The 15,177-nt window shown below is 36.9% G+C and overlaps 1 protein-coding gene across 3 annotated transcripts; it reads left to right on the top strand.

Moving 5' to 3' along the window:
* The first annotated feature begins 208 nt into the window (after positions 1-208).
* Positions 209-14,574, top strand: LOC120073130 (protein WHI4). 3 transcript variants are annotated; one of them, XM_039025765.1, is made up of 10 exons: positions 212-675; positions 5,946-6,008; positions 7,174-7,258; positions 7,361-7,429; positions 7,702-7,777; positions 8,005-8,056; positions 13,474-13,562; positions 13,649-13,718; positions 14,091-14,176; positions 14,258-14,574. In XM_039025765.1, the coding sequence occupies exons 1-10, from the start codon at positions 352-354 to the stop codon at positions 14,298-14,300; spliced, it is 957 nt and encodes a 318-aa protein (XP_038881693.1). In that variant the 5' UTR covers positions 212-351; the 3' UTR covers positions 14,301-14,574. The 3 variants fall into 3 exon arrangements, with proteins under 3 accessions (XP_038881695.1, XP_038881693.1, XP_038881694.1); XM_039025766.1 differs by having other exon boundaries at positions 214-675; positions 7,705-7,777; XM_039025767.1 differs by lacking the exons at positions 13,474-13,562; positions 13,649-13,718; positions 14,091-14,176; positions 14,258-14,574 and adding an exon at positions 12,374-13,234 and having other exon boundaries at positions 209-675.
* Positions 14,575-15,177: the final 603 nt, after the last annotated feature.

Genomic DNA, 15,177 nt, shown 5'->3' with positions numbered 1-15,177 from the left:
ATATTAGTCAGTGTTTATAAATAATTATTGTATATTTAATTTATTATCTTATGTTTAGAAATTTTTTAAATTGAAATTTTGTTTAGATAAAATTTCATTTACTAGTCGTCCCAAAAACAGAAATATATATACACATATACATACATACATATATATATATATATATATATATAGTATATATTAACGGGCCATCTTGTTAAACCTTTGAAATTGGGGCATTTGGATTTCGGTGTTTAATGTGAGCCCATTGAGCGACAATGCTTTTATCACAATTGAAGCAATCCGACCCAATTTTCTGGGCTTCCAGCTCTCTCTCTACTTCGTCAGAGACTCGGAGAGAACACAACTCCGATGGACGACATGGCGAGCTACTATCCGCAACCGCAACCACCGCCGCAGCCTTCTGGTCTTGAACCGCCTCACTATCCCTTTTACCAGGTGCCTCCTCCTCCTTCTTCAGCACCGCCGTCTCAGCATTACCTCTCTCAACACCCGCCCACCTTCGCATCCTATGGCTTACCTTTTTTACCGCACGCGGCCTCCATCAATGAGGTCCGAACCCTATTCATAGCTGGCCTTCCTGAAGATGTCAAGCCCCGAGAAATTTACAATCTCTTCCGGGAGTTTCCGGGATACGAGTCCTCTCATCTTCGGACCCCCACGCAGACGACCCAGGTGTTGTACTTAGCTTTTCTGTTTTGCAAAATTGTTGATTCTTATGGATTTTTTTTTTCTCTTGAATGTGAATAGTTTCTATTTCGGGTGCCTGGATACTTACACATGTAAATGCGCTTAGCTTCTAGAGTCTGACGTCTGAGTAAATTCGTGGGCATTTGGTTGCTTTAGTATCAAAGATGGAGATTAATGTTAGGAGTGCAAACAAAGGCGCACACTGGTTAGGGAAGGAGGGGATCACAAAAAAAGACCAAATGATCATGGGGCTTGAGTGCAACTAAAAAAAAGCGCGTGAGGCGTATTATATATAAAATAGTATTACATAAAAGAGGAAGTATAATTGAAGTAAAAATATGAAAAAAAAAGACCCCTAAACACAATAAATTTTGCATTTAGGCTTGGGTGCCTGGAAACTTACATATGTAAATGCGCTTAGCTTCTAGAGTCTAATGTCTGAGTAAATTCCCAAGCATTTGGTTGCTTTAGTATCAAAGATGGAGATTAATGTTAGGAGTGCAAACAAAGTTGCACACTAGTTAGAGAAGGAAGGGATCACAAACAAAGACGAAATGATCATGGGGCTTGAGTGCAACTAAAAAAAGCGCGTGAGGCATACTATATATGAAAAAGTAATACATAAAAGAGGGAGCATAGTTGAAGTAAAAATATGAAAAAAAGACCCCTAAACACAAGAAGTTTTGCATTTAGGCTTGGGTGCCTGGAAACTTACACATGTAAATGTGCTTAGCTTCTAAAGTCTGACGTCTGAGTAAATTCCCATGCATTTGGTTGCTTTAGTATCAAAGATGGAGATTAATGTTAGGAGTGTAAACAAAGTTGCACACTGGTGGGAAGGAAGGAATCACAAACAAAGACCAAATGATCATGGGGCTTGAGCGCAACTAAAAAAAGCGTGTGAGGCGTACTATATATAAAAAAGTAATACATAAAAGAGGGAGCATAGTTGAAGTAAAAATATGAAAAAAGACCCCTAAACCCAAGAAGTTTTGCATTTAGGCTTGGGTGCTTGGATACTGCTTAGCTTCTAGAGTATGACGACTAAGTAAATTCGTGGGCATTTGGTTGCTTTAGTATCAAAGATGGAGATTAATGTTAGGAGTACAAACAATGTCGCACACTGGTTAGGGAAGGAAGGGATCACAAACAAAGACCAAATGATCATGGGGCTTGAGCGCAACTAAAAAAAGTGCGTGAGGCGTACTATATATAAAAAAGTAATACATAAAAGAGGGAGCATAGTTGAAATAAAAATATGAAGAAAAGACTCCTAAACACAAGAAGTTTTGCATTTAGGCTTGGTAAGTTTGATTTTTTTAGTTAATAAAGAAGGAAAAATCTTAATTATTACTATATTTTAAAAATAATGAAAAAGTCCCAAGGCCTAGAGCTTAAAGCCTTGAGGCTTCACAAAAGGCACGCATCTGAGGCGTGTCTTATTTTGTGAGCCTTGCCTTTGCAAGGTGAGGCGTCAGACTTGTGCCTTGAGCTTAGGCGTGCACCCAAGAGGGCTTTTTGAAACACTGATCATGGGGGTATTAATGTGTATAATTATCTCCATTGGTATGAGGGTGAAGCCTTTTCGGTGGTTTTGAAAAAAAGCCACGAGGATTTATGTCCAAAGTGGACAATATTATATCTTTATGGAGATAGATGGAGTTTTCATTGTCGTTATCAATTAAAACAACTGTTCATAGATATAACGACCCAAGTTTAGGAGGGGGACATGAATGAACCAAGATCACATCTGAATTAGAGAGATTCTGAGGACATGGTTAAGAAAGGCTTAAAAGAATTAAAAGTCACTACCTATATCAACAAGGCGCGCCTTCCTTTTTGGTAGCTCTTAAGCGTGCTTAGCTTGGAGCAATCCTACGTTGGATAACCTCTTGGGAATTTTCCTAGAATGCATGTGAATGAGGACAAAACATGTTGAAAGAAACTGTGTTGGTTTGTGGGGATAGTCTTTACTCTTAGAAGCATTAAGACAAGCAAGGATGATGTAGCTAGGTTGTACGGGATATAGGGGAATGCTAGGGCCATTAAGTGCCAAATCTAAATTCTGAATTCGGATTTCGAATCCTGGGCTTGAGGTGTTACAATAGACAATTCTGGTTAGGTTATTGTATGCTTCTAGCTTTTGAAGAAGTTCAAGATGATAATGGTTAAATGAAATTAGCTTGGACCTAGTTTATTGGGGTTCATTTAAAATTCATCTTAACTAGATATTTAAATGTTAATTTAGAGATGAAATGGTTGAATCCATGCAACCACCTACCTAAGTTTTTATTTTTATTTTTTTGCACCTAAATGTTATAGTGTTAGGGCAGGACACAAAGTATGTGCAACTAGTCCGAACACTCGTGGATATAAAAAAACACAAGAACTAAGTTAGTAAACCACATTTCAAATGAAAAAAATACGAAGTAAACCTAATTCTTAAAACTTAATTCAACATGCCTTTAAACTCACTAATGCCTATGGTGAGATTGTTAAATAAAACTATAAATGTGCTGTGTCAAATTCTAACGGAAATGTCGTTATGAATGTTGATACCGATACTGATGCTTATAGCCTAATTCCAATGCCAATGTGAAAGTTGATGTGTATGTGACTCCATTGGCTTATTAAGTTTTAGTGGGATGCAATTTTGTCCCATTAACAAATTTTACCTCAGTAACCCCCTCACCCTTCATTATTCCACAATGCTATGGAGCGCGAGCACCTTAGTAGTAGGATTTTCAATACTTCAGTTTTCACCCTTCATTATTCCACAATGCTATGGAGCACGAGCACCTTAGTAGTAGGATTTTCAATATCTGCACCATTAAATGCAAGTTAGAATTAGAAGGCAAAAATTGGGCTTCACCTATACTACCTACTGCTAAATGCCAGTTAGCTTCCAATTTCTAATCCTTTTCTTTGATTCCAAGGCCATCCACCAACTTTGCACCTTTGCTCCCCTTCACAAGTGGATTCTTCTTCGGACTAACATAAAAATGGTGGCGGTAGGTTGCCCTACCTTGAGAGTCATGCTCCAACAAATAATGGAAGTATCTTGGTGCCTAGCAATTGGCGACCTTTATCATGTTTGTAATTATAGCTTTTGCTCTGCTCCTTACGAACATCGTAAACCGTTCTTCAGTGGAACCTCTTTACCTGTAAATGGCAACGAATGTTATGTCCTTCCACTTATCTTCCTTACCCAAGAAGTAGCAAAGAGTTCTCCGTATCGTAGAAAACAAATCTGGCTTGGTCAATGTTATTTTTATGGATGAAAAATTCCTTAGCCTTTGCAATGTGAATTCAACTTTGACGAATCCAAACTTTGTTGCTAGTATTTCTTTGGTAAAAGATCATTGTTTAGTAACTTCAAATGCACATTTCAATCCCAATGTTACACGTGTAATAATATACTATATTAAGTGATGGAGGTCATTACTCTCTTGTCTATGCTTGAGGAGTTTGTTCTTTCAGGGTGGGAGAAGGATATTTTCGTTTAGAGTCCCAACCTTTCGGAGGGACTCTCTTGTAACTCCTTTCATTACTTATCGGACCATTTTCCTACTAGTGAGTTAGTTTTGTCTACTCTTTTGGAGGATCATAAGATCCCAAGGAAAATGTAGTTTCATGCTTGACAAATTTACATGGAAGAGCTAACACTTTGGACAGCTTTTGAGGAGGATGATCACGTTAATGGAGTTGTTTTGTTGTATTCTTTGTCGAAAGGTGGAGGAAAACTTGGTTCACATTCTTTGGAGATGTAAGTTTGCTAGATTTGCTTGAGCTTATTTCTTCCAGACGTTTGAGTTCTTGCCTAAGAAGCTCGGACACTTTAGTCTGGCTAGCTATCGGTGTTGGACACTTGGACACTCTGATTCTGATGCTTGTTGGACATGTGCCAGACACTTGTTAACGCAGAAGATGTGTAGTTGTACACAGCCAAATTAGAATCAATACTAAGTAGACACATATATGACAAGAATATTAAATTTGGAGAGTGAAATACATCAAACTAATTTTCTAAGCATATAAATGCATAAATTCATTGACTTTTAATTTCCTTCTTATTTAAAAATGATATATATTTTTGGAAATGTGTATTTGAATAAATGTGTCCTTGTTGTGTTTGTCTTTATTTTATTATTTTTTTTTAAAATGACATGTGGTCATATCCAAGTTGAGTCATATCTTTGTCCCATATCCATATATGTGCTTTCTTAGGTTCTCGCTAGCTTGACATAGGGACGTTATTGACACGATTGGGGTGTGTTCTTCCTCCATCCGCATTTTTTGAGAAAAGTAGTCTTTTGTGGCTTGTGAGGATGTGCTATTTACACGGTGTTTAGAGGGTTGGAGAGGGATCATAGTATGTTTGGTCTCTTGTTAGATTTCATGTTTCCCTTTGAGCTTCGATTTCAAAGATCATTTGTAACTATTTCTTAGGTACTATTTTGTATAGCTTGAGCACCTTTCTTTAGTGGGGCTTCCTTTTGTGGGGTTTTTGTGTTGTTTTTTTTGCTTTGTTTTTCTTTCTTTCTTTCCCTCATGCCTTTCTATTCTTTCATTTGGTTTCAATGGAAGTGGTCGTTATTATATATAAAAAAAACTATATTTCTTTCTTGTTCCATTTAATTGGATGATAGTGGCTTGTACTTTGTATGTATTTTGTTGTCAGGACAGCAAACTGAAACATTTTTTGGCAATGCCTAAACATGATTGCATTGTGTTATTAGTATTTAGTATCCTTGTTTAAGGGTTCTCAAATTAGTCAATGTAATCTCAGTTCCTGGGATGGCCATGGTGGTCCAACTTATTACTCTTTGGATTTTGATCAAGGTAAGATGCATGGAGAGGAAACCATAACATTAACTGAGATATTAATATCCCATGTTTTCAACTGCAAATACTATGCTAATCTGTAGTTTCAGATCCAATTAATATTGAAAGTGAAAGCTTGGGGACCTTTGTTGGTAAAGGCAATTTACCAGCTTTCCATATTCTCTGACCAACAATCTGAATTGCTGCAATAAAGTGTAGCAAATTTATGCAAGTACCCTTCAGATACGTGTACTGAGTGCCCATGTCTGTCGCTTGAACTTTTAAAAGATTGTAGTATTCTTTTTCCACTCATGAAATATCTCATGTACACAAATACCTATCACTGCTTGTGTTGATGGTAGACCTTATATTTTATTGATTAGCATTATGCACAGATTTTCTTACAATTTATTTGGTGTGGTTGGTTATAGCCATTTGCATTTGCTGTATTCTCGGACCAGCAGTCTGCCATTGGTGCAATGCATGCTGTAAATGTAAGTACTTGTTCCCTGCTTCTGTATTCCAAGTTCTTTCGTTAAGAAAATCATTTCAAAAATCAAAGGAAGTACATAAAAGGAACGTGGAAGAACTAAGAAGGGCACGATGGGGGTGGGGAACGAAGAAGAAAAATAAAGAAGAGAGGTTGCAATGAAATGGGTGGTGGAAGAACAAGAAGTAGATCTTAAAATTTAGATTTGGGAAAGAGGGTGATTCAGATCCATGACAGGAGACAGAGAGAAGAGGCGGCAATGGTGGATGGGCGGCAACTGAGTGGAGAAAGAGGAAGGGGGCCGGAGGGAAGGGGAAAGGGATGGGCCACGGGGGGTGGCTGGTGGTCAAGAGAGTTTTTTTGTTTGTCTCTATATTATTATTATTATTATTATTTTTATTATGCCATGTCATCTCTGTAATTGGAGCTGTTGACCAAAGGACTTAATTGAACTATTTCCTACGCTTTGGTGACTTGATTGTTTAATTTTAAAACCTAGGAACTAAATTAAGACAAACCCTAAACCTCACGGACGAAAAAGGTAATTTACCTTCATTTTTCTTCTGAATTTTTGCTTTCAATTGGTTGGTCGTTCTTTTGAAGCTGCAATTGTAATAAGCAGTGTTTTAAAAAGCCCTCTCGGGCGCGCGCGCCTAGGCGTAGGTCAAAGCGAGACTCACAAAATAAGGCACAGCTTGCGTGTGCCTTTTGTGAAGCCTCAAGGATCAAAACCCTACGCCTTGGGGCTTTTCAATTATTTTTAAAAAATAGTAATAATCAAGGATTTTCCTTCTTTATTAACTAAAAGGATCAAGTTTACCAAACCTAAATGCAAAATTTCTTGTGTTTTGGGTCCCTTTTTTCCATATATCCACTTCAATTATACTCTCTCTTTTTAATGTAATATTTTTATATATAGTGCACCTCACAAAAAAAAAAAAAACTCGCGCTTTTTTGTGCGCCTTGCGCCTAGAGCCTAGGCTCCAGAGGGCCATTGCGCCTTTGGCATTTAAAAACACTGGTAATAAGGGGTAATAAAGTGTTTTGTGTCTCCCCAGCAGCTTAAAAAATTGGAAATTGCAAGGCAAGGATGAAGATAATTTTTTTTTTCTACTCTGGGTAATGTATCACATTAAATTATTAAAACAATCGGTTGCTTTTTGTTGTAGGGCATGGTGTTTGATCTTGAGAAGCAGTCAGTACTGTATGTTGATTTGGCTAAATCCAATTCAAGATCAAAACGGACGAGGACAGGTACATATCTTGATGGCTGCCCTACTATAAATTTATATTTCTATTTTATTTAGTGGTTTAACCAGTTCAAATATTTTCTTGATGTGTTCATCAAATGGTTAGAGGATGAAAGATATGGATCGGATAAGAAAGCTAAAGTGTCTATCTTCTCAAGGAGTACTCCTGATCCTGGTAAGATGATTGCTTAGCACTTTTTATGCTTATAAGCTATTGCTTATGCAAGCTCCTTTTTTTTCTAAAAAAATTCTGTCCTTTTGATGCCCCTGACGGTACCTATTATTATGCTTATTTTTGATGTATAAATCTGCCCCCTCTGATTTATTTGAGGATGATTATGTGCTGCCTTTACAAACTCTTGGGGTAAGGAGTAATTGATTAGTCACGCAGAGGACACATTATTCTAAAAGCTCATTTTGCACATGTTTTGCACGCTTGGGCACTAGCAGGTCTTGGCAGCACTCACATGTCTGGAATGGGTAATTCTGCTTACAACACGATTGGTTATCCATCTGCACAAAGGTCATCTGCACTACTTAGCACATCTTTATTATTGAAATGGTTAATTACAAGCTTATGTGAAGCTTATACATTATTGCCAACAATAATCACTAGTAGAATGTCCGAGGGCTTCAGTAAAAAGCTCTTACTATACGCCCTGACTCCTGTATTAGGTTTTTAACTTTTGTATACTTGCTTCATTATATTTCTTCTTCTAAGTTTAACTAACTAGTACTTTCTATCATCAGCCATGGAAGCTTTGATAACAAAACTGTAAATGATACAGTGGCTGCGAATGTGGTAAGGCCCCTTTTTGTTACAGTCCGTGATTCTTCAGTCTCTATAACATCCTCTCAGCATTGGCTAAAACTTCTTTAATTTTCATTTTCTATCCACTTGAAATTGACTATGCATTTTCCTTTAGATTTTTATTGTTCAATGCCTCTATGGGCTTCATTGTTGTACTGTGGTTTATTTTGATGAAAAGAAATAGAAGAATATCTTTGAGGGTTGATAGGTTGTGGGAGGATGTGTGGATATGGACACACTTTAATGCCTTCCCATGGGTAATTCCAAATTGTTTTCTTTTGTATTACCAAAAGTTAATTCTTTCTTTCAGGTTGCTTTGTATTCCGCAATTTTCTTTTGACCTTTCTGTGGGTTTTTTTTGTATGTTTAGCCAAAAGTTATTTTCCCATTACAAGCATAGGCAGGCTTAACTTATTGAGAACAAGCATAGGGGAATATTTATTTACCTTGAACTTCTACAATAATATCTGCACGTATTTCTTTATCCTTTCTTTTCGAGGGGAGGGAATTCTGGGAATAAGGCTGCAAGCACATATTTAAAAGGCAGCATGATGTAGGGGCATTTAGGGAATATTTTGTTATTTCCATTTGAATTAATTTGTTTTCTTTTAGTTTAGGTGTGAAAACACCCTTCCTCTTTGGGTCTATTTAAAGGGATTTTAGGATTAGAATTAGTTAGGTAGTTAGGTGTGAAACAACCCTTTCCCTTTGAGTCTATTTAAAGGGATCATTGTCTACATTTCTCTATAATCAATAATACTCTACTTCAAGATTTTCTCCAAGGTTTGAGTCTACACCAAAACTGGTATCAGAGCAGAAGTTGGGGCTGATGACTGAAAAAAATTCCAGCAAATTCATTGATTCTTCCCTCCCACTGATGCGGAAGCATCCAAACCCCAATCCATGGACCACCGTATGAACCAAGTTGAAGATGCCATAGGAACCTTGATCAACAACTTCAATGTGATGCAGATTTCCATGGCTGAGATGCAGCAGACCTTAAACTCCCTTGTAAAGGAAAACAACAAACCAAACAAGGCAAAAGCCAAGATTCAAGAAGAAGAAGAAGAAGAAGTCAAGAACAGCAAGAAAGCAGAGGAGTTCTACACCAAACTGAGACTAGGGGACCTCAATTGCACCAAGAATTTAGAGGTAACCACCAAACCGTGTTCCTCAAAATTTTGCCCCTCCAAGAATTCAAGAACATCCAAGAAACCCTCCAAGATTCATGCAACTAAGAGGGATCGACCAAAGGAGACCACAACCTAGGCCTCATCAACAAGCCATACTAATGCCACCAAACCTTTTAGGGTTGATTCTGATTCCTCGGAAGAAGACCCACAAAATTGGGAGAACACGCCAGCCAGTCAGCCTTGTAGACAGAGGTTCAACTACAACAACCAAGACCTTCAAGATTTCCAAGAGGATGATCAAGATTTGGAACACTATTAACCGGAGTATAGGGGAATGCAAAGAGGATCTCCATGGAGATAAGATTCTGAATACAAAATGAAAATTGACCTCCCTACTTACAATGGACGAATGAATATTGAAGTTTTCCTCGATTGGGTGAAGAAGGTAGAAAGTTTTTTTGACTTCGTGGACACCCCCGAGAATCGAAAGGTAAAACTTGTGTAACTAAAAAGTGGAGCATCCGCATGGTGGGATCAACTCCAAGGGAATAGGAAAATGTATGGAAAACCTCCAATCCAAAGCTGGCAAAAAATGCTCAAACTCATGAAGAAGAGATTTCTTCCACTTAACTATGAAAGATTGTTGTACAGCCAATTCCAACATTGCAAACAGGGGTCAAGAAGCATTGAAGAGTATACAAATGAGTTCCAAAGGTTGAGTGCAAAAAACAACCTTGCCGACAGTGAAAACCAACAAATAGTTCGGTTTCTTGATGGACTCCGACAAGATATTCGAGAAAAGGCACATCTCCATCCAATGACAAGTCTCTTAGAAGCTATTTCGGTGGCCACAACCATTAAAGAAGATAAAAGCCAAAAGCAGAAAAGATGGATAGCAAGAAGGGCCAATTGGGAAAAAACAAATGGTGGTTCAAAAAAAACAACATTGGATTCAAACACCAGTCCCGTTACAGCAAACTCTTCTTCAAGCAAAGCAAAGGACAATCTTCCACAACAAGACATAGATGCAAAGGGAAGTATTTCTAATCTTCCAAATAAGAATTTCAATCCATATAACAGACCTAACCTTCGTAAATGTTTTAGGTGCGGACAAATGGGACATTTATCAAATGATGGTCCAGAAAGAAGAAAACTAACAATCCAAGGAACACATTCGGAGGAAGAAGATGAGCTAAAAGAAGAGGATGATGATGTAGCTCGAACAAACTCAGATATTGGAGATGAACTATCTTGTGTTATCCAAAGAATACTTCTAACCCCAACAACCCCGAGCAACCCCTAGAGACATTCATTATTTCGAACAAAGTGCACCATATGAGGGAAAGTGTGCATAGTTATCATCGATAGTGGCAGTAGTGAGAACATGGTTTCAAAAAAGCTAGTTTAGGCTTTGAAACTTAAGGTTGATCTGCATCCACATCCATATAAGGTCGGATGGATTAAAAGAGGTGGTGAAATAGTGATTAATGAAATATGCACCATGGCTTTATCCATTGGTGCCCACTACAAAGATCCAATCATATATGATGTCATAGAAATGGATGCTTGTCATCTACTTCTTGGACGACTATGGCAATATGACATAAAGGCCATCCACAGAAGCCATGAAAATACATGAGTTTGATTGGTTAGGCAAGACGGTTATTCTATTACCCCTCCAAGATCTTACAACAACTTCCTCTTCCACTTTAGGAAGAGATAAAAGGCTGCCTATTTTCAATTTTTGTCTACGAAAAAAGGCTCTAGAAATAGCACCCACCTTTACTTTAGCCTTACTGGTTAAAGATCTCTCTATTGCCCCCTGTTATCAAATCCTGTAGACCAAAATTCCAGAGGGCTTACCTCCATTAAGGGACATTCAACACAACATTGATTTTATACCCGGTGCCTCACTTCCACTTCTTCCCCATTACAAAATGAGCCCATTCGAGTACAAAGCACTTCATGAAATTATTGAAGACCTCAAAAAACAGCACATCCAACCTAGCCTAAGCCCCTGTGGTCTGTGCTATCCCTGCTCTATTAGCCCCAAAAAAGGATGGTAGTTGGCACCTATGTATTGATAGTCGAGCTATAAATAAAATCACTATCAAATACAGATTTCCCATCCCTAGAATAGGTGATCTCCTAGACCAATTAGCAGGTGTCCTCAAATCTTTTCCAAAATATATCTTCATTGTGGCTATCACCAAATTCGAATTAGGCCGGGGAACGAATGAAAAACTGCATTCAAAACCAACGAAGGCCTCTTTGAATGGTTGGTTATACCATTTGGGTTATCAAGCACACCTAGCACGTTCATGAGACTCATGAATCAAATATTCCTACCATTCTTAAATAAGTTTGTCGTTATTTACTTTGACGACATCTTAATTTACAGCAAGAGTTCAGAGGAACACTTATCACACTTACAGGATGTCTTCTATACTCTTGACACTCATCGATTAGTCATTAATATGAAGAAATGTGCTTTCTTAACTAACAAAATTTCTTTCCTTGGTTTTATTTTATGAAGAAATGCATGCTAGATGGATAACATTTATCCAAAAATTTGATTTTGTAATAAAACATACCTCGGGTAGCACTAGTAAAGTAGCTGATGCTTTAAGTAGAAAGTCATCTCTACTAACTCTTCTCCAAGGCACCATCACAGCTTTTGATCACCTACCCACTTGCTATGAATTAGACCCTGACTATCATATAATTTGGCAGCAGTGTAATACACATTCTGCCCCTTAAGGTAATTTGTTATGTATGCCTCAAGGGTCCCTAAGATAAGCCATCATACATGGAGCTCATTCTAGTGGATTTGCGGGTCATTTTGGTCGAGATAAGACCTATATAACGCCGTCTGAAAATTTCTTTTGGCCACAACTCAGAAAAGATGTAAATAATTTTGTAAAACGATGCTTTGTGTGCCAAACAACAAAAGGCCAATCTCAAAATACAGGACTCTATACCCCACTTCCAATTCCCCAAAACATTTGTTGATAGATTAAGAAAGATGGCTCATTTTAATCCCTTGCAAGAAAACTTCAGATATTTTAAATATTACTCAATTTTTTTTCAAAGAAATCGTACGTTTACATGACATTCCCAAATCAATAGTATTTGACAGAGATGTTAAATTCATGAGTTTTTTTTTTGGAAAAAGTTTGGAACTCACTTAAAGTTTAGCTCAACAAGCCATCCGCAAACAAATGGTCAAACTGAGGTGACAAACAAAACATTGGGAAATCTACTTCGATGCATCTGTGGAGAACAACCCAAAAAATGGGATCTTGCACTCACAAGCAGAATTTGCATGCAACAACATGCAAAATAGATCAAGAGGGAAGTGTCCCTTTGAAATTGTTTATAGTCATCCTCCTAGACTAACTTTTGACCTCACTAATTTACCTTCTGTTGACAGCAACCTAGAGGCGGATTACATGGTGGAAAGAATTCAAAGGATACATAAAGAAGTTGTGAAGAACCTAACAGTTGCCATTACAAGATATAAGGACAAAGCTGATGTTCACCAAAGGAAACAAACTTTTCAACCGGGAGATGTAGTCATGGTGTACATAAAAATTAACCAACAGAAAATTCAGCCCATTCATAATACTAGAAAAATTTGGAGAAAGTGCCTTCCGGATAGGTCTTCCTACATCTATGAACATTAGCAACACATTCAACGTTGCTGATATTTTTCCCTACTACGCACCTGATGAGTTTGAACTTTCATCATAAACTCGAGGACGAGTTTAATTCTCAGGGGGTTGAATTGATGTAGGGGCATTTTGGAAATATTCTGTAATTTTCATTTGTGTTAATTTGCAATTTTAATTTGTTTTCTTTTTAGTTTAGGTGTGAAAATACCCTTCCCCTTTGGGTTTATTTAAAGGTGTTTTAGGATTAGAATTAGTTAGGTAGTTAGGTGTGAAATAACCCTTTCCCTTTGGGTCTTTTAAAGGGATCATTGTCTACATTTGTCTATAATCAATAATACTCTACTTCAAGATTTTTTTTCCAAGATTTGAGCCTATACCACACTAGCCATATTAAAACTGGTGTATTTGAAGTTTTTCCCATGAACAGACAATGTATAGAATCATTGAATGTTTTATATTAAAATATATACATATATTTAGGCTTAAAGGAAGACGCCTCGTGTTAAGGCAAAAATATTTGAGTATGTGCAAAATGACCATTTGTAGCATAATGTATTTGGTAAATCCTGTTAACTTTGGGTGAATAATTCTTCATTTCCAGATTCCTCAAAATCCCCCATGTCCAACACTTTTTGTGGCAAATCTAGGGCCAAGCTGCACCGAGCAAGAGCTTATTCAAATATTTTCAAGGTTAGTTATTTTACTGCACGTTATTTAGGTTATGTTCTGAACATCTAAGAACTTGCATTTTCTGTTTATTTGATATTTCCTACCAGATGCCCAGGCTTCTTAAAACTAAAGATGCAGAGCACGTATGGGGCCCCAGTTGCTTTTGTCGATTTTCAGGTTAGCAGAGCCCTTCTCAATATCATTTTTCTGTAGCTGATAAATCTTTTCCTTCTTAGCATTGAAATTCATGAATCAGACTCCATTCTGTGGTTTTTTCCGTTAATTACGTGCACAACTCATCACCCTTTGGCTATGTATTATTGTGGATTTTTATATCCCTGACCATTCACAAGACTTGTTGCTTTTTTAGAGACTCCAGGGAACTGTTTTATTGGTGTAAATAATGTTTGGAAGTTGCCTTTTGGTCTGTTGTTTAAATTGTTACATGTTCAGGCCATAAAATCTTTCACATAGTAAGGATTTAAAGCAATACTAAGTTTTTTTAGATGGAAAAAGTATCTGGGTCTTCCATTGTTATCTTGTGTGCAGGATACTGGCTGTTCAACTGGAGCTCTGAACCATCTGCAAGGCTCAATTCTGTACTCATCACCTCCTGGGGAGGGCATGCGATTGGAGTATCCTTTTACAAGATTTTTATTCTTTACAATTGTACTGCTACATCATGTCTTCAAATCTTTTGCTTAACCGAAAATTAGATACGCAAAATCACGAATGGGTATGCGAAAGAAATTGAAATGAATAACACAATTCTTGCAGACAGGACTAGAGCCAAAAAGGAAGAATGTAAGGAAGAAAATGGAGACCCCTCACCTCAGGCCATGTTCCTACATGATTTTATGAAGGTCAGAGGTAGTGCATTACTTGTACTCTTATGTAGATGAGTAAATTAACATATGCCATAGCCATTCCCATTTTTTTCATTGTATCAAATGCTGCCTTCTCAATCATGAACTCTAAATTAATTTTATATCTTCAGAGCCCCATTGGATATATACATTTATTACTGATAAGAGTATTTTTTCCACTATATGTCCAGAAAAAAAGTCATTTCCTTCTGGAACCAGATAACGTAGATAAAGTCGTTCGAATTTGTACTGTAATATTTTGGTCAATCCACCTAAAATGGCGAATTCAGTGAATCATATCCAATTCTGTAGTTTTAATAACATCAAATCCTTTATTGGATTGGACTAGTGGTCGAAATATAGTTATTCTTCAGAGGTCATTTGGGTAGGGTGTTCATATATTTATTTTAAAAATGTTTATATATCTTATACATTTTAGAAAATGCTTTAAATAACAAATTTGTTTGGTTGCACTACGAAAGTATTTTACTAATTACAAGTATGTTTTTTTCGTTATTACAAATTTGAAGATTTTTTGTCAATCACCTTAAAGTCATTTTAGACAATCCAAGTGTTCTCGAGAATAGTTTATTTATTATATATTTTTTTAAAAGTAAATTGCAAAATTTACCCCTGAAATATGGTAGTTGCATCTATATCTTAAAACTTTCTATTATAAAAATTGAGCTTCTAAATATAGTGTCAAAATCGGACCCTAAAATTTACTAGTTATAAAAATTGGATCCTCAAAAAATAAAAATTGAATCACA

The sequence above is a fragment of the Benincasa hispida genome, chromosome 3 (genome assembly GCF_009727055.1).
Source record: "Benincasa hispida cultivar B227 chromosome 3, ASM972705v1, whole genome shotgun sequence".
NCBI classification, from domain to species: domain Eukaryota; kingdom Viridiplantae; phylum Streptophyta; class Magnoliopsida; order Cucurbitales; family Cucurbitaceae; genus Benincasa; species Benincasa hispida.
The sequence above is the reverse complement of the archived record's forward strand: the minus strand, read 5'-3'. Positions and strand labels throughout refer to the sequence as shown.

Excerpts from the sequence above, each read along its gene's own strand:
- LOC120073130 (XM_039025765.1), top strand. The coding sequence starts at position 352 with ATGGACGACATGGCGAGCTACTATCCGCAACCGCAACCACCGCCGCAG. Across the intron at positions 7,259-7,360 it reads ATCAAAACGGACGAGGACAG|AGGATGAAAGATATGGATCG; the intron begins GTACATATCTTG and ends TCAAATGGTTAG. Across the intron at positions 14,177-14,257 it reads GGGGAGGGCATGCGATTGGA|ATACGCAAAATCACGAATGG; the intron begins GTATCCTTTTAC and ends ACCGAAAATTAG.